At 42.5% G+C, this 24,244-nt stretch overlaps 1 protein-coding gene across 1 annotated transcript in view; it reads left to right on the forward strand.

The window, feature by feature from the left end:
- STAC (SH3 and cysteine rich domain) overlaps positions 1–24,244 on the forward strand; it is a gene marked incomplete at both ends in the record, with an annotated part of 113,123 nt that overhangs the window by 33,729 nt on the left and 55,150 nt on the right. Inside the window, one exon of the mRNA XM_080715250.1 lies at positions 13,581–13,857. Within this exon, the coding sequence (XP_080571376.1) occupies positions 13,581–13,857 (277 nt within the window). The remainder of the gene's footprint in view (positions 1–13,580; positions 13,858–24,244) is intronic.

Raw genomic sequence — 24,244 nt, forward strand, 5'->3', positions numbered from 1 at the left:
TTTATTCCGGCAGTAAACATTTTCAAGGTTATGTTCTTCCTTTACTTACTTGAGTCTTATAACCCTTACTGATTTTATGTTTTAAAATTTCTCACAGGTGCTAGAGTACTAGTTTGTTTTATGTTCATTCACTTCTAAAAGAAAAAGAGTTTATAAAGATCTAGAATTTGAAATCAGAATATTATAGTAATATATGCATATCTGTGTTTATAGCAACATAATTCACAATAGCCAAATTATGGAACCCACCCGGGGTGCCTATCAGCAGATGAACAAATTACAAAATTATGGGATATACACACAATAGAATTCTACTCAGCAATCAAGGTGAACAAAATTATGTCATTTGCAGAAAAGTGGACGGACCTGGAGAACATTATGTTGAGTTAGCCAGCCACAGAAGGTGAAGGGTCATATGTTTTCTCTTAGGTGGAAGCTAGGGAGTAATTGAGCTATAAGCAGTGGAGAATTTGGATAACAGAGGAGAACTGCAGGGAAGCCAGAGAGACGGAGGTGGTCTAGGGGAAGGGGGCGAAGAGGGAGAATTAATGAAGGAACCACTCCCATTAACATTACGCACATAAGTGAGAATACCAATGTCCTTCTCAATACCCTGTATGGGGAACGGTGGGGGGGGGGGGGACACAGGGAGAGAGCCAGGGGAAAGGAAGCCCTCCGAGGGCTGTGTACATGTACGTCAACAACACGATGAACTACGTGATGATGTGACACTGTAATGCACCAGTAAAAGTATAAACAATATAGAATTTATGTCTTTAGGTAGTAAAGTAAGAAAAGTCTCCTTTTGTCATTTTACTTCCCTGTAGACAGTGTTAGAGTGCTTGCGTTTTACTTTCAGTGCGAATATCTATTATTAGTTGAGGGGCACAACAACCCACTCAGAAATTAAATAAAATTACATAAACTAAGCACATAGTGAGTCTTCAATAAATGCTGTCTGGCTACTAACAGCATTAATATTAGCATCGATAAATCTGACTCCACAAAAATTCTAAATTTACCCACTGTAAACATAGTGGGTAAAGTCAAAGAGGAATGACAAACAGAAAAACATTTGCCACACAAATGACAGACACGGTTTTATAAACCTATAAAATATTTGCATATCAATAAGAAGAAATAAAACCTACTAGAAAAAAAATTGTTTTGAGCAGTATGTCTCTGCCCACATAAGACACATAAATTAATGTATAAGCATTTAAAACAATGCTTAGCCCTAAGTCAATGCTTAGCTATTTACTAATGGATAAAGTTTAAGTTTTTGAGTTTCTATACTAATTTTTTACCCATGAAATTGATATTTAAAAAATTACTAACAAGTATTAGACTTAATTAGAAAAAGCATTTGATTATACCAACCACTAGGACCATAAATTTCAATATGCATATAAATACATATTTAGCCAAGTAAATCCCCTCCCAGCACTCTAAGTCTTAGCCATCTTTGTGTGTGTGTACAGATATGTAGGTAGGAAATGTTCACTCCAGTACTGTTTGTAATAGGAAATATCCTCATGAAGGTAAGGACAAGATACTACAACAAAGAAACCCAATAAACAATCGCTGGCTCAAAAAATATATAGATCTTTATTCCTGTCTCTCGTAAGTTTGAAGATAAGCTGTTTAGGTTAGCAAGACAATTCTCCTCCGTGTGGTCCTTTGAGCATCTATTTCTTTTCAAGATACTGCTCTGCTGTCGTTCCCTGGGAAGTCATCATGACCTCCATGGCTAAATAGGATTTCCACCCCATCCACAGGGCTGCCAATGTGGAAAGAGAAACGAAAATGGAGAAGGCGTGCGCCCAGCCTGAATGCCTAGTTTCATAAATGGTCCACAGCACTCATTATGTCTCATTAGCAAGAACACAGTCCATTTCTGCACTTACCTGACAGAAGCTTTGGGAAATGTAATCAAATATATCCAGGAAGAAAATGAAAATGGATTTTAGTGAACAACTATGGGTGTCTGCCTCCGGAAAAATGCTAGAAGCTGTAAGCATGTCCATCTGAGGAAGAAGAATTAATACGGCACCTCCTCCATTCAATAGAGGAGGACTAATGGAAATAGAACATCACCATTAGGCAAATATTGGTAATATTCTGAAGGCAGGATTCATCCATGGATGTTAAAATTAGAGAGGGAATGTATGATGAGAAACCAGATATCTGCAGTCTTAGAGTCACATGATATGCATTTTTGACAAAAGGGGAAATAGTATCTCTATAGCATGGTTACCTGGTAAGTAGCACCTTAGACCAGTTCCATCGCTGGCCATGGGACATCTTGATCTAATAATGAGAAAACATCAGATGAACCCAAACTGAAGGACATTCTGTAAAATACCTGGCCAATCACTTTCCAAAAAAAATCAAAATTATGAGATACCAAGAATGAAAACCTGATGAGTCAAAATAGGAAACCAAGGAAACAGAACAACTATATATTCAATGTGTGATCCTATATTGAATCCTGAACCAGAAAAATAACATCACTAGTTCTAATAAGACAAAAATTCTAATAAGGTCAGTAGAGGAGCTGATAGTTTTATATGGGTCTGTATTTCCTGGTTGTAATGAATTAGCTATGGTTATTTCAAATGTTAATTAAGAGAAGCCAATAAAGGTATGTGGGACTACTATTTCACAACTTTTCTCTGCAGTGAAAATTATCTTAAAATCAAATGCATTAAAAGAGAAATGGGTCCTACAATTTCTGAGTTGCCCTTTCACAAATGGTGGAACCCAGAGCCTTGCTGAATTTAAAAGTTCAGAAAAATTCTCTCACACCCAATAGCTATTTAAAATCTGAGGTTTTTCTCCTCCTTTGGTGTAAGCTAGCTGTAGGGGTTTTCTTACTTATCAGGAGAAAGCAAAGTCTTTGTTGTTCTTTGGGCAAAGAAAACTTCCCTTATCTTATCTCCAGCTAAATAGATGGTTTAAAAGAGGGGAGAAAACAGCAGATGATGCTGCTAACAGAGATAGGATTCTCCCTACCTCTGATTTTCCAAGCCGCCATTAAAGCTGCAAGCTGTTTTATAGAAAACCATTTGCTAAATTTCTGTAAATCTAGGATTTTACACTTCAGAGATGTTCAGCTGTGGCTTGAAAACAAAACAAAAACCAAGGATCATATACCTTGCTTGAAATAAGACTCAGCATATAAATCGGCTAATTTCTTTAACCACTTTGGTAAATACCTAAGTAAATTTTTCTTTAGTTAGTACAGTAGCAGGATAGCAGAGCCAAGCTACAGGAAAAGCTTACAAATATGTACTCAAAGGCCTACACACGGATTCAGGGATAATGCATTGTGTTTACATAATGAAATGTCTTTGTTCTTAAGAAATATGCACCGAATATTTAGAGATAAAGGATTGGGATGTCTGCCACTCATTTCCTAATGGCTCAGTAACAAGGTTGGTAATAACAATGGCAACAGGGATCTCAAGATGCAAATCATATCTCTAGGTCAGAGGGAACAATAAAGGCAAATACTGGAAAATAGTAATAATTGGTGAATCTCTGGTGAAGGCCACATCAGCATTCATGGAACTATTCCTGCTAATGTTCTGTGTGCTTAAAAGTCATCAAAATATGGCAAGGTTTTTCCTCTGAGTCTCTCTGAATCCAAATTTTCTCCTCTTTTAAGGACACTGGTCACACTGGGCGAGGGCACACTCTGATGATCCCATTTTAACTTAACTGCCTCTGTAAAAGCCATTTCTCCAAATACATTCATACTCAGAGGTTCCAGATATTACGATGCAACATAATTTGTGTGTGTGCACACGTGTGTGTATAGCACTGGGGATTGAACACAGGGGCATTCCAGCTCTGAGCTACTCCCTCAGCCCTATTTTGTTGATTGATTGATTGATTGACTGATTGATTGATTTGCAGTTCTGGGGATGGAACCCAGAGGCTTTCTACCTCCGGGCTATACTCCCAGACCTATTTTCTATTTTATTTGGAAACAGGGTCTCACGAAGTTGCTGAGAGCCTCACTAAGTAGCTGAGGCTGGCTTTGAACCTGTGTGATCCGCCTATCTCAGCGTCCCAAGTACTGGGATTACAAGTGTGTGCCACCACGCCCAGCTATTTTGTTGTTTATTTTATGTATGTATGTGTGTATGTATGTATGTATGTATTGGTGGTACTGGGTATGGAACACTTCTCCCTCCAGGCTACATTCCCAGAACTATTTTATATTTTTTATTTGGAAACAAGATCTCTTAAGCCAGGGAGGCTGGTTTCAAACCTGCGCAATCCTCCTGTCTCCACCTCCCAAGTGGGGGTATTACTAGCATGCACCACCATGCCCGGCTTGCTGTTTATTTTAAAACAGGGTCTCACTAAGTTGCTGAGGCTGGTCATAAACCTGCAATCCTCTGGTCTCAGCCTCCCAAGTACTGGGACTACATGCCTGTGCCACCACACCCAGCTAAACATAAATTTTAGGAGAGTCTGGTATAGTGGCACACGCTTGTGATCCCACTTCATGGGAGGCTTAGACAAGAGGGTCCCACCTTCAAAGCTAGCCTCATCAACTTAGCAAGGCTCTCAGCAACTTAAGAAGACCTGGTTTCCAAATAAGAAATAAAATGAAGAGGGCTGGAGTTACAGTTCAGAAGTTGGATGCCCTTGGTTCAATCCCAGCAACACACTAAAATTATAAAATTAAAATTTGGGGTGGAAACATCTCAGCCTGTAGCCAGAACCCACTACGTAATTCAAGGGACCATGGGAGGCACTACTTAATGGATGAATCCCAGCATTATACTTAAGTCTAAATACCTTTCTTCCCTAGGCGTGGTGGTGCATGCTTGTAATCCCAGTACTTGAGAGGCTGAAACAGAAGGATTGCAGGTTCACAGACAGCCACAACTACTTAGCCAGGTTCTCTGCAACTTAGTGAGATTCTGTTTCAAAATAAAGAATAAAAGATAGGTCTGGGTGTGTAGCTCTGAGGTAGACTGTCCCTGAGTTCGATCCCCGGTACCAGAATGCATACATACATACTTACCTTTATTCTGTAGCCCACCACTTTATCAGTAGAACCACTTAATGTTGCAGTCAGAACCTAGAAAGGTCAATACTGGAAAATCCTCTTTGCTCTTTCCACCCCTTGGACAGTTAGCATTTTCCGACTTTCTGTTCTCTATTGGCTTTCCCAGGGCCTGGCTCTTTCTTTGCTGTTGGGAAAACAAACAAACCAACCAACCAACAATAGAGCCAGATCCCTCTTCTGTTCCACAGCATTAGCAGCAGTTCCACACAAAGCCAGAGCCTCAGACAGCCTCAGACAGCTGGCCTGACTCCCAGGGTTCACAACTGGTGCTTTCAGTTCTAACCTCCGCAGCCTGGGCAGATAGAGCCGCGGCCTGCTGGGACTCCAGGGGCTGAGGAATATGCTAGAAACTTGCCATATAATTCATGACAGTCCAGCTGCTCACCCTCTAAGCCTTCCTCTTCATTCTTGCTAAAAATAAACCCTTTCACCCCAAACATCAGTCAACACCATAGATGCTGCTGAGGATTTTCAAGAGGGAAAAAAAATGGAAGAGATTTTAATTTACACCCTATTCAGTAGTTCTCTTACTCAAGAATCCCTTACTCTGTACCACCACTAAATTTATTTCCTCCTGTTCTTTCTGGCACAGGTCCTTACAGAGATAGTAATAGTACCTATCTTGTAGGATTAGTGTGAAGATCAAAAGATAACTCACTGAAAACATTGAGGATGAAGTCTTGTGCGTTGTAAGAATTTTAAGATTTACCCAGGCATGGTGGCACACGCCTGTGATTCCAGTACTGGAGAGGCTAAGACAGAATTGCAGGTTCAAAACAAGCCCCAGTGACTTAGCGAGACCTTGTTTCATATTAAAAATTAAAACATGGCTGGAGGTGGAGCTCAGAAGTAGAATGCCCCAGGCTTCAATTCCCAGTACCAAAATAAAAAAATAATTAAAAGTTATTGTCTACTGTAATTAATGGCATTGTTATTTGCCAGGTGCTAGGCTCTGGGTTAGAATGAGCCTCGGGTCTCCTGAGCATGGGAGCCCAAGAGGAGGAGGTAGAAGGGCATGCTGCACCCTGGGGCTCACACGGGAGACCACATCCACAGCCACCTGAAGGGGAAGCCAGGGAAGGTTCCAGAGAGAAGAGCAGTAGCCCAGAGTACTAGACCGTGGCCAGGCACATTAAAGTACACACGTGCCTTCCAGGAAAAACAAAGGCACCGAAAACTTATGTATCACTGAAAACCTAGGAATATTTCTCTGGGTGCCTGTGTCCCAGGGGCAGAGGACAGGGTGTGTAGTTGTAACACTAGACAAGTAGATGTCCCCATCCATCAGGAAGCATCTTGATATCCGCATCAAGGAACCTAAACATGACCTGGAAGAGAAGGGGCCATTACAGCACTCCAACGGTTCAATTGTAAGTTTTAAAGTTGATTCATCCACCAACGTTGGAAAGAATGTGTCTGACAGTTCCATCCCCCATTGATAACTCCTTTCTCTGCCATATTAGCGCAGGTAGCAATCAAAACACTCTACTTGCCGTTCGATAATATAAACATAAGGGTTTGTGGGCACCCTCAGATAATTTTGAGCGCTGCTACTTGCCTCTGGAATTAGATTTTTGATTTCCTAAACTATTCCAAGTCTTTTATATTCCAACTCATCCCCCAACCCCTACATGTGCTGCAAGTCAGGTCCAAGAGAATCTAGCTGCTCAGGAGCTCACCCTCCTCATTACTGATGGAACCCAAGCCACAGCTCTGGGGACTCGCCCAGGACCACAGCTCAGCATGCAAGAGTGTGCGATCCCAATATATATTGCTTTACCAATATATTCATTAACACCAGCTCTTTGCAGTTGGGTGTGAAAGAACCAAGTAGATGTAACAAGAATGCCTCTGACTTTGAAGTCTCCATCTAAATCATGATCAGGGAGGCATTGTGCTTGCCGTGAAAGAACTCAGACTGTGGGTGGGTTAGCATCTTGGTGAGATCACTACTGCTCATCCTAAGCACTACACTGCTGAAAGCCTCAATGCACACACACTCTCTGCCCAGTGAGCCACAGATGAAATGGCAGGAATACGTGCAGGAAGGGTTCAGAAAAACCACAGCATCAGCCACACTCAGAGAAGATGAAGCAATTCTGTGGGTCTCAGAGGCAAGGCACTGGGGCTATTATTCTGAGACATGATGAGTAACATTTCCTGGACTTTCCGATGCCATCAGTTGGCCTCATAATACCTAGAAAATGAAAATGATGGATATTTTGACTGAAGACATAAGCCAATTTTAGGAAAGTTAAAATACGAAGTGGAAGAAAAAGTCAAACTGAACATGGTGACACACGCTTGTCATCTCAGTACTTGGGCGGCAGAGACAGGAGGATCATAGGTTGGTGGCCAGCCTCACCTACTTAGTGAGGCCCTCCGCAACTTAGTGAGACCCTGTTTCAAAATAAAGAATAAAATAGGGCTGGAAGTATAGCTCAAAGGTAGAATGCCCCTGGGTTTAATCCCCAGTGTCACAAAAAAAACATATTTTAAAAAAAGAAATGGTTTATTTTAAAATTAAGGATGACGATCACATGTGTAAATCAAGAGTGAGACAGGAGGATCGCAGGTTCCTGTACAGTATCCATTAACTTAGTGCAACCTGTTTGAAAATAAAAATAAAGAGGGCTATGGGTGTGGGGTATAGCTCAGTGGTAGAATGCCCCTGGGTTCAATCCCCAGTACACACACACACACACACACACACACACACACACATTTCTAATGACCTCATTCTCTAATAAATTCAGAAGTAAAAGCCAGTGTGGTACTGGTACGAAGGAAATGTCTATAGAAGGTGACCGACCTTCTGATTCCATGTCGACAGGCAGGAAGATGAGCAGCTGTACGGCTGAGGTGGGGACCGTGCCTCCTGATGTACTGCGTTCGTGGGCAGAGCACGTTGGGGCTGCAGACCCTGACTGGAATGACCAAGCGCACGCTGGCTAATTAACTTTATGCGCTGCTGCAGAACAGACTGGAGAATCAATGCGCCTGCCATTACGCCCCCCTCCAGGCGGAATTCTCTGTGTTCCGTTGCTTTTTCTGGGCGCCCCATCTCTGCACTCCCTAATTAATTGGATAGAAGTGTTGCTCCAAGTGGCAGCCACGTGGATTATTATTAAAATGCCAGCTGGCACCCGGAAGACAGAATGCACTAAGCTGAGGAATTTGACTAAGAGGAGGTCAAGGGTGGCATACCTTCTTGTAAAGTTCGCCTGGTTAAGGGCTCTGGCTTAGTCATAGAAGGCCGTAGGTGTATCTTCGTGCTGTAGCCGACTGGCCTTTGAAGTTTGGATGTGTTGCCAGGTTTGTTTTCTCATCTGTGAAATGAGGTGATAACCGGCAACGGAACCTGTGTACCTCTTCCTCCTCACTGCGGACCGTGCTCTGCTTCCTTCCCATTTTCCTGCCTCTAAAATGATGGTTCCAAATCTCTCTGGTAATTTCCAAAAGCTCCTCCCTCTACCTCCCATCTCCTCTCACCCAGGAGATAGGCTTGTTTCTGTTTTCACTGAGAAAACCAACTTCCACAGGAAACTCCACGTCCAGCCAGCGCCAGCTCGACTTGTTTTCTCTTTTGCCTTCTGGGTGAACATCCTTCTCCCTTGGGCATGGTGTCTCACACTTCATCCACTCAAGGGCTCCAGCAGCGCCTCCTCTCTTCCATGCATCATCAGATTAAAAGCGTCCTGAAGTGAACCACCATATCTACTTAGACAAGACAAACCCTAAAAGCTCCTGAGATGCTACGTCCCCCTCCAGTTCCTGCCTCTTTTCTCTAATCCCCTCATGACAAAACTCTAATATGCTGCCCCCTCTCACTATGCCACTCACTTCCCCAGCTGTTTTTTTTTTCTTTGTGGATCTTATTTTTAGGGCAGTTTTAGGTTCACAACAAAAATGAGTAGACACCAGACAGCTTTATCATTTTTTCCAGAATTTCCATATAGACACTGATGACATTTGTGAGCAAAGTTTTGTTCCTTCTTTTCCACTCTATGATATGTTTTGTTTACTTTTCCATACTTTTATTGGTACTTTGGAATTATACATCCTAGTGAGGTTCAAAGAGATACAAACACATATGCACACAGTACTTGCTGCATTTACCTCCACATCCCACCGGGCTCCTCCCGCCTCTGTCCCTGCCCATGTTAGTGAGATGAGCAGTGATACCTTCACATAGGAACACAACATTATTTCAACTGTTTCCTTCCTTAATTTTCCTTATTCCCTCCCCATCCCCCTCTACCAAGCCCCTCCGACTATTAGTGGAAGTCTCTCCGCTCATTTCTCTCAAGTTCCTTTTGTTCCTGATTTTCTTTCTAGCTTCCACATGTGTGAGAAAATATATTTTCTAGCTTCCACATGTGTGAGAAAATATATGACCCTTCACTTTCTGTGACTGGCTGACCTCACTTAGCATAATGCTCCCTAGTTTCATCCGTTTTCCTGCTCATGATATAATTTTGTTCCTCTTTATGGCTGAGTGTAATTCTGTTGTGTGTATATACCACGTTTTCTTTTTGTGCATTCATCTGTTTATGGATAGATAAAACCACCTTCGTTGGTCCATACTTTTACTACTATAAATTGTGCTGCAATGAACATAGATATGTATACAGCACTTTAATATTCTGACTTTAGTTCTTTTGGAAAGATAATGAGGAGGAGTGTAGCTGGGTCTCATGGTGGCTCCCTTCCTCGTCTTTTGAGGAGCCTTCATACTGATCTTCATAACGGTGGTACTCCACTGCAATCCCACCAACAGTGTATACGAGTTCCTTTCCCCCACATCCTTGCCAGCATCTGTCATTGCTTGTGCCCTTGATGATTCCCATTCTGACTGAAATTAGATGGAGTTTTGATTTGCAATTCCCTCGTTGCTAATGATGATAAACATTTTTTCATGCATCTGTTGGTCGATCGTATTTCTTCTTTCGAGATGTTTCTATTCTGTTCAATGACCCATACAGCCGTTCCTTCTTGAAAACTTGTCTAAGTTATTTCACTTTCCACACTCAGTACTTCATTGACTCTGATCCTGTTAATGTTCCCAAAGACATTTCTTTTTCCAAGTGCCATGGCCAATCATTACACTTCCCATTACTGAACATCATTATTAGGATTCCTTTGGTGCTATAGACCCTTCTCTCTGAATAATTATCTTCCTTTATCTTCTAAAGCACCCCTTTCTTTAGGTTTTCTCTTTCCTTGCCCTCCTTTCTTCCTCTCCTTCTTAAGTTCTTTGCTTGTCCTTATTAATGTTCTTGTCCTCTAAACATTGGGGTATTCCAGCACTCCACCCTCAGATCATTTCTCTTTGTATTTCCTCTCATTGCCTATTTAACGATTTCATCTCGTCTCGAGGCTCGAAGTAACATCTATATGCTAATGATTCCCAGGTTATTACTCCAGTGGGGACCTTTCCCCTCAATCCCAGAATCATACACCCAGCTGTCAAATTGGTAGCTCCACTTGAATTTCAAATGAGCATTTTACACCACCTCACTTCCCACCAATGTGTTTCTTCTCTGCTCTTCTTCCTTCCTGTTAATGGCATCCCCCTTCACTCCTTGCTCCAACCAAACACCTTGAAATTATTCACTCTCCACCTCGGATCCCTCAGCAAACCTATGGTCCTGCCTTCAAAATGTTCTCCAAATATAACCACATCTTACCCTGCCTATGTTAGACCAAGCAGAAACTACTTCCCATCAGAGTTATTAGCCGAAATCTCCCAACTGGTCTCTCTGATTCCATCTTGCCTTAAATCTGTTTTCTGTGTCACTAAAACCTTTGTAAATAAAAGTCAGACCCTGTCACTTCCCTGCTCAAAACCATCACCCTCAGCATAAATTTCAATGGTCTAGAAGGCCTGACGTGAAGCCGCCCTTGGCATCTGTGATTGTTTTCCTTCTTCAATCTTCCCAGACCGACCTCCTGGTGCTCCTGGGACACACTGGCCTTGCTTTCTTGCTCCTTTTCTGGCTGGTCCATTCTAGCTAATGAGGCCTCACTCCTGGCCCTGGGAGGGTGTTTCTAGAGGGCTTTATAGGGCTACTATGTCTCTGAAGTGGGCTTCATACAACCACATCCAACTTCAGGTGGGCAAAGCAGTACCATCCCACCATGTGCTAGTAAAGTGGGGAGAACTGCACCGTGACTGTTCTCTATTGCTGTGGACACAGCAGAGCTATACAACTAATGGCCCCACACACCAGTCATCTCTGTAGCTCCTGAGCACGGGAGTTGTCATAGTGAGTCCTGGCTGACAGCTCTTCTGCTCTCAGCTGGACTCTCTCTTGCCTGCAGGGCAGCTGGCTGGTTGTGCGTCTAGATCTCTCAGGAGTGATGGGGGCTTGACTAAACTGTGTGTCTCTCAAGGACCCCTTCGGTTTCTTTATGTGACATCGTGGAAGGTTTCCAAATGGAGGAAGGAGCACGCAAGGGATGTTGAGATCTGCGCTTAGGACTGGCTAAAACTTGCTTCTCCTGACTGCTATTGGTCAAATTCCCAGAGCTAACAAGATAGAAGGAATGAGAAAATATAGGCTTCACTTTTCATAGGAGTAGCTGCAAAGTGGTGTGGATAAGAGGAAGGGGAGGGAATTGTGGCCTCTTTGAGTGTCCTCCAGGCCCTGGTGACTACCATATCTGCCTTGTCTTCTGAGGTGGCCATTGCTGGACTGGGGTGCAGGTGCCTGGGTTCAGTAAGGCTGTATCAATTCATCTTCTATATTATAAAGGGGAGCCTGACTATATTTAGTAAAGACCCGCATTGGAACAGAACACTGAGCACCATTTTATCTGCAGTTATGGGCCATAGATGTCAATTCCAGGCAACAGAAGAATTGTGTGGACATCCAATGATGTGGTGGCGCACACCTGTCATCTCAGTGCTTGGGAGGCTGAAAGGGGAGGCTCACAGGTTGGAGGTCAGTCTTAACAACAGAGCAAGGCACAAAGCAACCTAGTGAGACCAGGTTTCAGAACAACAACAAAATAAAGTTAGAATGGGCAGGGGATATAACTCAGAGGTAGAATGCCCTTGTTCAATCCCAAGTACAAATTCATTCATTCATTCATTCATTCATTCATTCATTGATCTTACAGGTGTTGTGAGCGATTGAATGTCATATAGCTAGTAACAGCACATTCCTTTTGTCTGGGTAGAGAGAAAACTGAGTACAAAGAGCTGGTAATGAAAATCCATAGTAAATATGAGAGACTTGGAAAGAGCCAGAGTGTCTGGGACAGACAAAGCAAAGCAGATGCTGGTCCATGCTGCCATCAGAGTCCAGAGCTATCAGGACTTTACCTTAAACTTAAGATAAAAGGAACTTCTTTTTATTTTCCGGTACTGGAGATTGAACCCAGGGGCATTCTACCTCGGTGGTACACCCCAGCCCTATATTTTTTATTTTGAAACAGGGTCTCACCAAGTTGCAGAGAATCTCACTAAGTAGCTATGGCTGTTCATGAAGCCTCCCAAGTACTGGAATGACAAGGGTGTGCCACCACGCTTAAAAGGAACTTCTTAAAATATTTTTAAAAAGAGCTTCACAATCTCACATCTCTGTTTCCCAAAGATCCCTTCAATCTCATTATAAAGACTAGATTCATACAAACTGGACTCAAATCCAGACCTTCAGAAACTGGTATTTTTCTGAATTTATTTGGTGCCTTTTCATGAGCCTCCCAAACACAGGGGAAATGGTCTAATTTGCCACCTCCAAAAACAAGAGATAGGACCATGGGAAGGGCCAAGAAATCTAGAATTGTAATTTAAACACCAGGTCCTACAAATGCATGTGTATGCACACACACACACACACACACACACACACACACACACACACACGGAGGTTGCTTAGCCACAAGCTTCAGACCCAAGCAGACTTGAGAGTCTCTGGTTTGTGTTCTGTGGGTAATTTAGACAGATCGATGTTGCGTCAGACAGTGGCCTGTTCTGCTTTTCTGTGCGCAGAGACAAGTGGCTGCTAAGTGATCCTAAGAGGGAGGACAGCATCACACACATTTGAGACTGTGCATTCGCACGTCATTCTTGATCGTTCAAACTCAGAAGGCAAATGGTGTCATGGGTAGAAGTGTCACCAAGTGTTCACGCCCCTGCCTAGAATTCAGGACACCTTGGATTCCATCCCCCACACTTGAAAAAAAAATAAGGCAAATGGTGTTTAATTCAGTGTCATGGAACGTTTGACTTCACATCAGTGGACCCTAAGGGAAGGGGAAATAAGCAAAGGCAGGCAATACACAAGCATGCCTCTTCCTGGTATTCTGGCTGCGTGTGCTGCTGAATCCCCTCTTCACCGGGCACTGATGGCACCCCACCCACAAGGGGACGCACAGGCCCCTCCTTGGGGTTGAAGTATCAGTGCATGGTGCCAACCTCGCCCCCACAGCATGAGTCTGCATGATCGATCGTAAGAGAGACTGTTCTGTCATTGCATTGCAGCTCCAGAAACTAAAACGATCACTTTCTTTCAAGACCAAGAGCTTACGGAGCAAAAGTGCTGACAACTTCTTCCAGCGAACCAACAGTGATGTGAAGCTGCCCGCGGACGCCCTGGCTGAGGTCAGCCCCAGCCCCAGCCCACTGCCAGCCCCAGGGAGCCTGACGTCCACACCCACCCGGGCTGGCCTGCATCCAGGCAGCGGCAAGGCCCACGCCTTTCAGGAACACATTTTCAAGAAGCCCACCTTCTGTGATGTCTGCAACCACATGATAGTTGGTAAGTCAAGCCTCCCCGGCCCTTCGTCCAGCTCCAGCAAGCCCTGGAATAGCTGAGCAAGAGTGGTGTATGGTCCACTGCAGACAGACACTGAGCCTTAAAATTTTACATGCAGGAAGATTTCTCAAGGGTGCTTAAAGAAACAATATTTGTAGAAGGGAAGGGAAGAAAGGCTGGCAGAGGGAGAATTTGGGTTGTGATAGAGTTGTAACAAGGACTTCAGGTGGTCTCCCAGGAAGCCCTACAGCCCTTGGGGGTCACCTGCATTGTCTTTGTACACCTGTGTCAGCCCATCATTGCATACGGCCACAAGTGAGACTTGGGATGTTTGTTTTCCAAGCAGGTCAGTGTTTTCCACTGAGATTGGATGTGTCAGTGACTTCCAGTATGGCCAGGAACATAGAATTCTATAGTTCCCGCCCAGTGAAAGGACAGGATATTCAAGATTGGGATAAATGTCAGTCCCTGTTATAACTGTATCTATGAGGCCTCTCGTTTTCTTGTTGCTATAATTCATGCTCTTCCTTAAAACAAGCTGTGTTAAGAAATAGTGTTTGTAGTCAGGTGTAGTGATACATAGATGCCTGTAATCCCAGCACTTAGGAAGCTGAGACAGGACTGTAGGTTGGAGGATGGCCTCAAGAAATTAGTGAGATCCTATTTCAAAGTAAAAAATAAAAAAGGGCTGGGAATGTATCTTGGAGAAACAATGCCTCTGGGTTCAATACTCAGGATGAAGGAACAAAGAGAGAGAGAGAGAAAGAAAGGGAAGGAGGGAGGAAGAAAGGCAAAGGAAGGGAAGTTAGTGTGTATCAGCCAAGAATCCCCACTATAGTGGTGTTTAACAACTACCCTAAAACTCTGGTGCTTAAATTATAATCATCCTTTGCTCTCACTTGGGCATTTTCAAATCAGCTGCTGTCTGGCTGATCCCTGCTCTACTCGGTGATTGAACCTTCTCCTGCCCCTTACTCTTTCTGTGACCCAGTGTCCCAGCCATGCCTGTATTCCTCTTCTGCCAAGGACAAGGGGAAACCTACAGAGCTTCTTAGTTGCCTTGGGTGGGAGGTGGTACCCTGGGACTTTGGCTGGGATTCCATCAGTTGGAGTAAGTCACGTGAGAATGCCACAGTCAGAGGGCGAAGTCTTCTCTCTCTCTAGGATCAAGGACTTCAAGGCACTTGGGAAAATCAGGTGGATGTATGAAAGGGGGAAATGGGGTTAGTAACCCAGTCTACCACTGAGGAGGCCTCTGTACCACAGGTCCTTCTCTGGTAAATTCTGCCAAGTCTTGGAGCTCCCAAACTCCCACTCTATTTCTCTATCTGGAAATGATGCTGATGGTATCTGACAGTCAGCACAGGGGAGGTCTCACCATGTCCCATACTAGGAATACTAAGGCAGCCCAGCCACCAACTTAGTTTCTGTGAATGCCTTAGCTTCTGAACCTGATACGTCACTCACTTCCAATTTCCACATGAATTTCCAGCAGGCCTTTCCAAGACTGTGCTGTCATAGCCCTGAAATAGGTGATGACGGGTATCTACTTTGAATCTCATTGTGATGAACGTGAAAAGACAAATGAAGAAATGTTTTGAAAGCTGAGTAATGGAAATGTGTTCTCCTCCAAGGAATGCCCCAGTCCTTGTCCTGAAGGGGCTGCTAGGTGCACCTCGAGTGCAACAGTAATTCTGAAAGGCTCTATTTTCTGGATTTTTTAAGTCCTCTGCTAAAGAGAATTACACTGCGATTTTCTCTTATCAGAATTAAATTTAAATGGCAGCTGTTTTTTTATCTTAAAAGGAAAAAGCAGTCAACAAGTCATGCTGTTTTTTCCAGGGCTTAAATAAAATGAACCCATTAGTAGGATTCTTCCAGGAAAATAGAAAGGAGTTTAAAAAGGTGGTGTGAGACAGGACTGAAAGGAGGAGGAAAAAGGAGGGTGAAAAGAGGAAGAAAAGTGGAGAAGAAGTAGGGCCTGACAAATGTTCTAACTTTTGGAAACAATGAACAGGCTTTTTAAGTCAGCCCTCTTTCTCTTTCTTGGCCCCTGAAATCTAGCCTTTTGTCTCCCCATATGAGATCATCCTCATATTCTGGATTTTAAGGAAAGACCACCTGTGGTGATCCCTTAAGAACGGCATTTCAGAAAAGATATTAAGGCTATTTTTCCCCTTTCAGTGGAAAACCAAAGGTTGTATACTAATGCATAAGAAAAATCAAATCTCATTTATTCACTTTCCAGATGATGGATGCTTCTTTAAAAATAACATGAATCTGATGTCCTCGCTGCCCAGGATTTCTAAGATGGACAATCACAGCCGGCCTGACAAGGCTTCTCATTTGTGCCTTGTGGTTGCCTATGCCTTAAAGCCAAAAGAGCCACAAATCTACCACAAGGCCATTGACCAATGAAATAGAACAGGGCCTCAGGCTCATTCACTGCCGTCTGTTTTTAATTTCCTTAGATCTATGTTGCCAGCTTTGCCTTTGCCCTTTCACTTGATGCCTGAAACCTGCCCGCCCCTCCTGACCCAGTTCCCAGACCTCTTAGGTTAAGCAGACGATGCTGGATCATGTCCTCTGTCTAATCTAATCTCGCCTCTGAGACCAATACCCTTTATGATTGTCTCCTGAGGCTAGCCCTTCAGAGAAAAATAGGTCACCTAACACAAGGCAAAGATAGTGAACCCAGTCCTTCATGGAGACGCAAGAGAAATAGGGATCCACATTGCCTGTCGGATCCCATGTGGAATACCCTGCTTTGGGTCGGCAGGACTCAAGCATTAGACCAGGAGAATTTAGAACTGACTCTTGGACTTGGGGAGATGGACAGAGTTCCTCCACTCTTGTAACCTTTGAGCGTTCTGATGGATGTAACTGGCAAAGGGACTCATCTTCACTATGGGTTATCTAAATGTATTCTACTTATGGTATTCTATCTTTACATTCAATTGACTGTCTGCAGTGACTAATTTGAAAAGGGCATTGACTCTATGTGATAATCTGCATTTCATTGAAATTGCAAAGACTTCCATGAGTCAACAGTGCTATTAAGATGACTGACACCAAGCACAGGTCTTCTCCGTCAATTCGGGAGAGTTTCCTGGTGATTACAATCTTCTCTTTGTTGCCAGATACCTCATTTCTAAAACTATCTGTAAGTGAATTGTACATTTTTAGTTGGAGTCCGCTCAGAAGACACAATGGAATAATAGACTCGGATTTTCTAAACAGATAATGAGCAAAATGTTTGGATGGCTTACAATTTCGCCATTCTGTAGACACTTGCTGCCCATAGAATCACTCACTTTCTTAGCTTTCCAAGTGGAAACCACAAAGAAAAAATAATAATGGCATTGTCTTAGGTAAGAATCCCTAGAAGCAGGGTTCCAAGTCAGAGATTCTTATGAAAGTGGTTTATTGTGAAGGATGCCCTCTGGAGAGGCAAACTCAAAGAAGCAGGGCAGATAAGAAAAAGCAATGAAAAAAGATATGGTCATGGCTCAGGACTGACCCCATGAGTAGTCCCACCTTGAGACAGGAGCCAGCTTTGTGCATGCCTGTTACCCAGTTTGAGCAAGGCTGCCCCAGGAAGTGGTAGGCTGTGGAATCCCAACAGATTGAGGACAACTTTGGGTGGGGAGACAGCTAATGGCATCTGTGTGTCATTAGCAGCCAACACTTGTAAAATCAGCTTTAAGGGAGATCTGGACAAGACACCAACAGTATCTGCTACATTCATAAACAAATTTAATGCTACAGGCTGCAAGATAAAAACATCCTTGGCCAGGAACAAATTTGAAATTCAGATGGACTAGGACACTGACGTACCTGTAACACTCCATTACCATTATAATGAGTCAGATGACACAAGGAAATACTGCATTGCACCAAGCCCCGGACCTTTCTGCTAAGCTCTTGTTTGACCCTTAGTCTAATTGTTTCCTGTCCTGTTCTGACCGCATCCCATCGCTGAAGCCATTAACCAAAACTTGAATGGAACAAAACACATCAACACACATAAACTTAAAGACATAAATCTAAGAAAAGAGGCCAATGTTTCTCACCAACAAAGATGTCTTTTGGTGAGAAAAGCCAGACAGATGAAGGGGAATATTGAAAAGCAAATGTCAAGTCTGTGTGTTCTTAGAATGGAATTGAACCTCTGAGGTTATTTAACTGGACAATTGTTTTCAGAGGTATACAGTTTGTAAATAAGAAAATTGAGATGTTCTCTAAATTTTTTTATATTTGACATAGAAACTCTCCTCTGGAACATAGTCTGTTTCTATATTGAATTTCAGTGCGCAGCCAGGTATAATGTCACACATGGATAATCCTGGTACTTGGGAGACTAAGACAGGAAGATGGCAGATTCCACACCAGCCTCAAGAGTTTATCAAGGCCCTTAACAACTTTATGAGAACCTATTTCCCAATAAAAAATAAAATAGGGCAGGGGGTGTATCTCAAAGATAGAACACCTCTGGTCAATGCCTAGTATCATAAAAAAAAAAAAAATTACAGTGCCCAGAACTTGGTGGTTAGTTAATCTCTACTGTCTGTAATTTAGTTGCTACTTTTCCACTAGAGGGTCACAAACGCAGCGTGGTGCCCAGTCCATCAGAGGCAAAATCATTCCTTTCTCTTCCCTGTTCATTTAGCCCCATTAAGAGAACCACATAGATTCTGGAAACATAACTTGAAGTAAAAGTAAGTAAAACTGAAATGCAGTCATAGCAAGAAGATGATGGCCCAGCCAGATAAGGAATGTTTGCAAGAGGTTTGGTCAGACTTCTTCAGACCATGTTTGGGAAGAGCAGGACCATTGTCTTCAAAGAGCTGAAGAGATCTCATCTGGAAGAGGGTTTCAAGCTCCCTTTTGCTAATCCCACAAGGATGGATGAAGCAGGGACATGGAGCTCAGGCCCTGCAGGAAGAGCTGTTTGGAGTCACTCCAGATGTAGGCTAGTGGATTTGAGGAGCAAATAAAACACATGTTCAGAAAATACCATATATTGCACTCGCTTTGGGTATTCACAACACACATCAGTGCTTTGAAGTTTTGCCATCCTGAAAGCAACCCAGGTGTTATCAGAGGAGAACAGAGGCAGCCATTTGAATGGATGATAACCAAGGAATTCTCCCTCCATCCCTAATTCCACTTGGCCGCCACTGAACACTACTTGGAATGGATCCCTTTAATGTACACAATTCAGAGCAACTTCCCAAGGCCTTAAATGGAAAATTCATTAAAGAGTTATTAAGACCACGATATCAGGTCCAATGTTCTCCTGGAGGTTATCAAATGTAAATGAAAGTCTGGTGGGTGGACAGGACCTATCGACTAAAAGAATGAATGCAAAATACTTTTAAAGCTGCATCTGCTATTATTTCTCTGAAATTTCATGCCTGCTGCCAAGTACTGTGTATTTTAAGAAGCCTCTTGTTGAAAAATCACTTAATTGAAAAAGAAACCGCATTCCTTCCAGCAAAGATGGAGCAGAAATCGGTGTCAATGGACTTCAAGGAAGGTGGTGACCTAGATGCTCACAGAAAGGTGGAAGCCTCACCTACTAAGGACACCCATTGTCCTCTGGGTTCACATGTAACCCGCATGTCATCATCTTGAAGATGTAAAAACTCCTCCTGCCAAAGTGAAAGTGACGTACATACATGGATTTATCAACGTCAATCTCAGTGGCTGTCACAGGAAGAGGGAAGGAGCCAGGGGAAGCTCTCCTGCATGCTGGGTGCATGTAGGTCTCTGTCACTCTGAACTTCATCAATTACTACATCATTTTTAAAAATTTTTTATTGGTGCATTATATTCATACATCATATTGGGGTAAAAATCTTGTGTGGACATATGTGTACACATCACCGATTTAACCCCTACCCAATTCCCACCCCATTCCTTCCCTTCCTTAGCTTAGTGGTTGACTTCGATATTTTTAAGTACAATCATGTGTTTTAGAGAATTTCATTCTTCCCCTCTCCCGTCCTCTCATTTAGGTTGTCTTGTTTGCTCCTCTATAGGATTTCCTTTTTCATCTAGAGTTCCTCCTATATGACACATTTCTCCTTAGCTTTCACATATTAGGGAAAGCATCTGATTTCTTATTTTTTTGTGACTGATTAATCTCACTTAGCATAATGTCCTCCAGTTTCATCCATTTCCCTGAAAATGATGTAATTGAGTTTTTTTGATGGCTGAGTAAAATTCCATTGTGTACATATCCCACAGTTTTGTAATCCATTCACCTGTTGATGGACATCTTGGCTGGTTCCATAGTTTGGTTATGGTGAATTGTGCAGCTATGAACATAGATACACATGAATTAGTTTGGTAGTTTGGTTTACTTTCTATTGGGTAGTGAGGCTGGCTTATTTCTTTTCTGGTTTTGAGCTCTGTTCTGAGTCCCTGGAGGGCGTGCTGAGCTTGGCCACTGGGAGTTTTTGATGTTCTTTGTGCTGAAAAAACTGCTGAATTACACCCGAATGATCCACAGCTGCTCAGTTTAGCTCCTTGTTTACCTTTCTTCTCTGGAGCCTGGTGCTGTGAGGCAAGATGGCGCTGGCGCAGCTCCACCGCTACAATGTGGACTGCTTTCTTTTCTGGTCTCTGTTCTTCTAGTCTTCTTTTTCTCTGTCCCCCATATTTACAGTTTTTATTTCTCTGCTAATGGTGTTTTCTGGCTATGAAAAGCACTGACTTTGTGGCAATAGAGATCAAGTGTTAGCCAGACTCGTAAACACTGCTTTTCTCGGTCACCATCTTCCCAGAAGTTCCCCTCATTTCTTAAAAAGCCTAGATTTTTATAAGTTGCATGAAGACATCATCTCAAATCCATGTGTCTGTTCCCACAGCCCCTGCAGAGCACATACCTCACACGTAGTATTTAAGAACTACTAGTGAGTGCATAGGAAAAGAACAGTGCCCCATCAAATAATAGATATAATAAAAAATAAATGGGATTTTTAAATGGAAGAATATGGATAAAAATTCCCAATTGCTCTGAAAGTCACTCTTAGGTATATCAAGACTTCAGCCCACCCAAAAAGAAGCTGAACCCAGAGGACAGATTTCTTTATGTCATCTTGACTTCCTTTCTCTTTTGTGTTGGGTGTCTTAATGCAAAGTTACGTAGTACACAGGGTTACAACAGGAATATCTTTATTGCAAATTATATATATCCATAGTCAAAAATATTGGCATCCGCCAGGCCTGGTGGCGCACGCCTGTAATCCCCGCGCTTGGGAGGCAGAGACAGGAAGATCATGCTGGTTCGAAGCCAGCCATGCGCACTGGCTTAGGAGACCTGTTTCCAAATAAAAAAAGTATAAAAAATAGGTCTGGGAGTGTAGCCCGGAGGTAGAAGGGCTTCCAGGAACCCCAGTAACCACACACACAAAAAAAATTGGCATTCTATCTTGTCATGAATTTAATTATTTCATTGTTATAATATTTACAGGGTGTGTGTGTGTGTGTGTGTGTGTGTGTGTGTGTGTGTGTTTTATACTGAGGATTACACCCAGGGGCATTCTACCTCCAAACTATATATCTCCATCCTCATTTTTTTTTTTTTTTTTTTTTTTTTGCGGGTCTGGGGATGGAACCCAGGGGCATTTTACCTCTGAGATACACCCCTGCCCTATTTTTATTTTTTATTTTGAATCAGGGCCTCACTAAGTAGCTGAGGCTGTCCACAAACTGTGACCCTCTGGTCTCAGCCTCCCAAATGCTGGGATTACAAGCGTGTGCCACCACACCTGGCTTTCCATCCTCATTTTATTTATTTATTTATTTATTTACTTTTAATTCTGAAACAGGATTACTAACTTGCTGAGGGTGTTGTTAAATTTCTGAGGCTGGCCGTGAGCCTCTGTCTCAGCCTCCCAAGTATTGAGATTGCAAGTGTGCACCACCAATGCCCAGAATACATCCACTTAATAATTTGCTTGATAGGTTCTTATTTACCTGCAACTTCCAACTTTCTTGTCATGTTATATAAATCCTTCTTTTGAAAACAAACATAAGTCAATTTCAGAGTTTTTGCTGAAGATAAAGTTTTACCCTTACACAGTAAAGTATCATGATTTATGTTTATTCTTATGAGTCAAATATTTGACTCCTTTTCAGCCTTCTGACTATATGCTTTTTATTTTCGTTTACTCTTTCTTTCCATTGTGTGTATGTGTGTGTGGCCCATGTGCAGCATAGGGTTTTTTTATTTTAATAATGTCCTATGTTTTAAGAGATATATAATATGTTATTATGGTAATGATTATGTCTGAGTTTTTCAAAAACATCCTGTATTTAACATTTCGCAAGTTATTTAAAAGTAGAAATCAGGCTGGGGATATAACTCAGTGGCAAACCACTTCCCTTGATGTGTGAAGTCCTGGCTTCAGTGGTTCCCAGTATCATACACAAATAAAATAAAGTGCAGTACTTTGGTTCCCCCACGATTTCAGATAAACTTACCAAGCTTATTCCAACCTCTCACCTAATGATAGTGCTTTCACTTCTTGCTTTTGAAAACTAAGCATGGCACTCTTCCACTCCATATTTTTATTGTTTTTTGCAACATCTTATGACTCATACCTTTGAGCATACATCTTCGTAAGGTATACACATACTTTCTAACCAGATTTATACATCTATTTTGAAGTTTCAAGTTTTAACCGATTTCAATATTAATCACCGGCTCTCTTATGACATAACTCCCCTATTTAGCTCTTGTTTGTTTCATTTCTCAGTTGCTTGAGTATATTTTCAGGAATAATCTTCAGGAAGAGGTCATGGATACCAAAAGCATAAGGGAGGAAATGCCTTGGCTCTAACTTGCTCAGCCAATGAGCATCTGCAGTGGAGCATGTCAGAGAGCAGGGGCCAGCTCAGGGCTTCTGGGGGATTTTACTCAATGTCCCCCAACACAGCTCCTTACCATAGTTTGTTTGCCAACTTTGTTCTCACTGAAGTTGGTAGCACCATCTTTCCTTTTATATTAATCTATGGAATCCAATTACTTTTGAACAGCTGCTTTATGTGAGTGATTAAATCTGCAGAACATCTTTCTCTGCCTCTAATATAGATTTTAACTGTGAAATTTTACGTTTTGCTTCCCTGTATTCCCCAAACGTTCTTCCAGGTTGTTTTTAATTTCTGCTTTTGACTCTTTCGTTGTAATATCTGATTCCCTCCTCTTTTACGGCCAACCCAAAGCAGATGCTGTGTTTAAAATTGGTTTTTGTTTAATATAGTATATGGCCCTTCAATGTATTCCTTCCTTATGGTATTGTCAAAAAGAGAAAAGGAGGTAAGGTGTGTAATGCAGTCACAGAGAGATAGCAAATGGCACAAGTGACCTGATGAATTCCAGATCTGGGGACTGCAGTATGGTGCCTTCTCTATAATGTCCTTAGCTCTAGGCTCATCGTCTGTCCTCCAGTAGTTGTCTAGTGTGGTTAAGTAAATAGATAAATTCATTATTCAACTAATGGTAAATTTGATTATCAGAGTCCTGGTTTTTTAGTGTTTTATTTTACAGAAACCAAAGTATCAGAATTAAGAAATGGGCCCACAGATACCCTCAACAACCATTTTGCCAACAAACCTTCACTAAGCACCAACTCTGCCGATATCTGGGGACACTAGATCTAGCATCCTCATAAATTCAAGGGAAGAGTCTGAGAGATAATAAAAGATAAAGGAACAAAATTATCTAGAAACTCAAAGAAGTGAGGAAGAGCCCTTGCCACATTAGGCTGCAGACCCGTAGTCCCCCCCCTCCATGACAGACTACGGACAGGCAGTGGACAGGGTAGGTTCAACAGGCCTCATGATTCTCTCACTGTCCTTCCAAGATCATCTCCTCATCCCCATGTGGCCAGACTGGGATGTCCTGAATATGCATTACTAATGGGAGAAAATCTGAATTCCATTTTTGGGTATCAGTTTGGGGAAAAGTCAGGAAATAAAACAAAATTAGAGTCTAGTTTCTCCCCATGATATTGGACATACTGCCACATTTTTCTAAGTCCGGTGTGTGTGTGTGTGTGTTTGTGTGTGTGTGTGTGTGTGTGTGTGTGGTGTGTGTGTGTGTGTGTGTGTGTGTGTGTGTTTTACCAAGGATCAAACCTAGTAGCATTCTACCTCTAAGCTACACCCCAGCCCTATTATATTTTGAACATACACACTCTCTGATATTAAGAAGACATGGAAGCTGCCTTTGACCCTATACTTAAACATCTTATGACTATAAAGAATGAGAAAGAGCTGGGCCCAGTGGGACACACCTTTAATCCAAGCTACTCAGGAGGCTGAGGCAGGAGGCTCACAACATCAAGACCAGCCTAAGCAACTTAGTGAGACCCTATAT

Source organism: Muscardinus avellanarius, assembly GCF_963383645.1.
Source record: "Muscardinus avellanarius genome assembly, chromosome: 18".
NCBI classification, from domain to species: Eukaryota; Metazoa; Chordata; class Mammalia; order Rodentia; family Gliridae; genus Muscardinus; species Muscardinus avellanarius.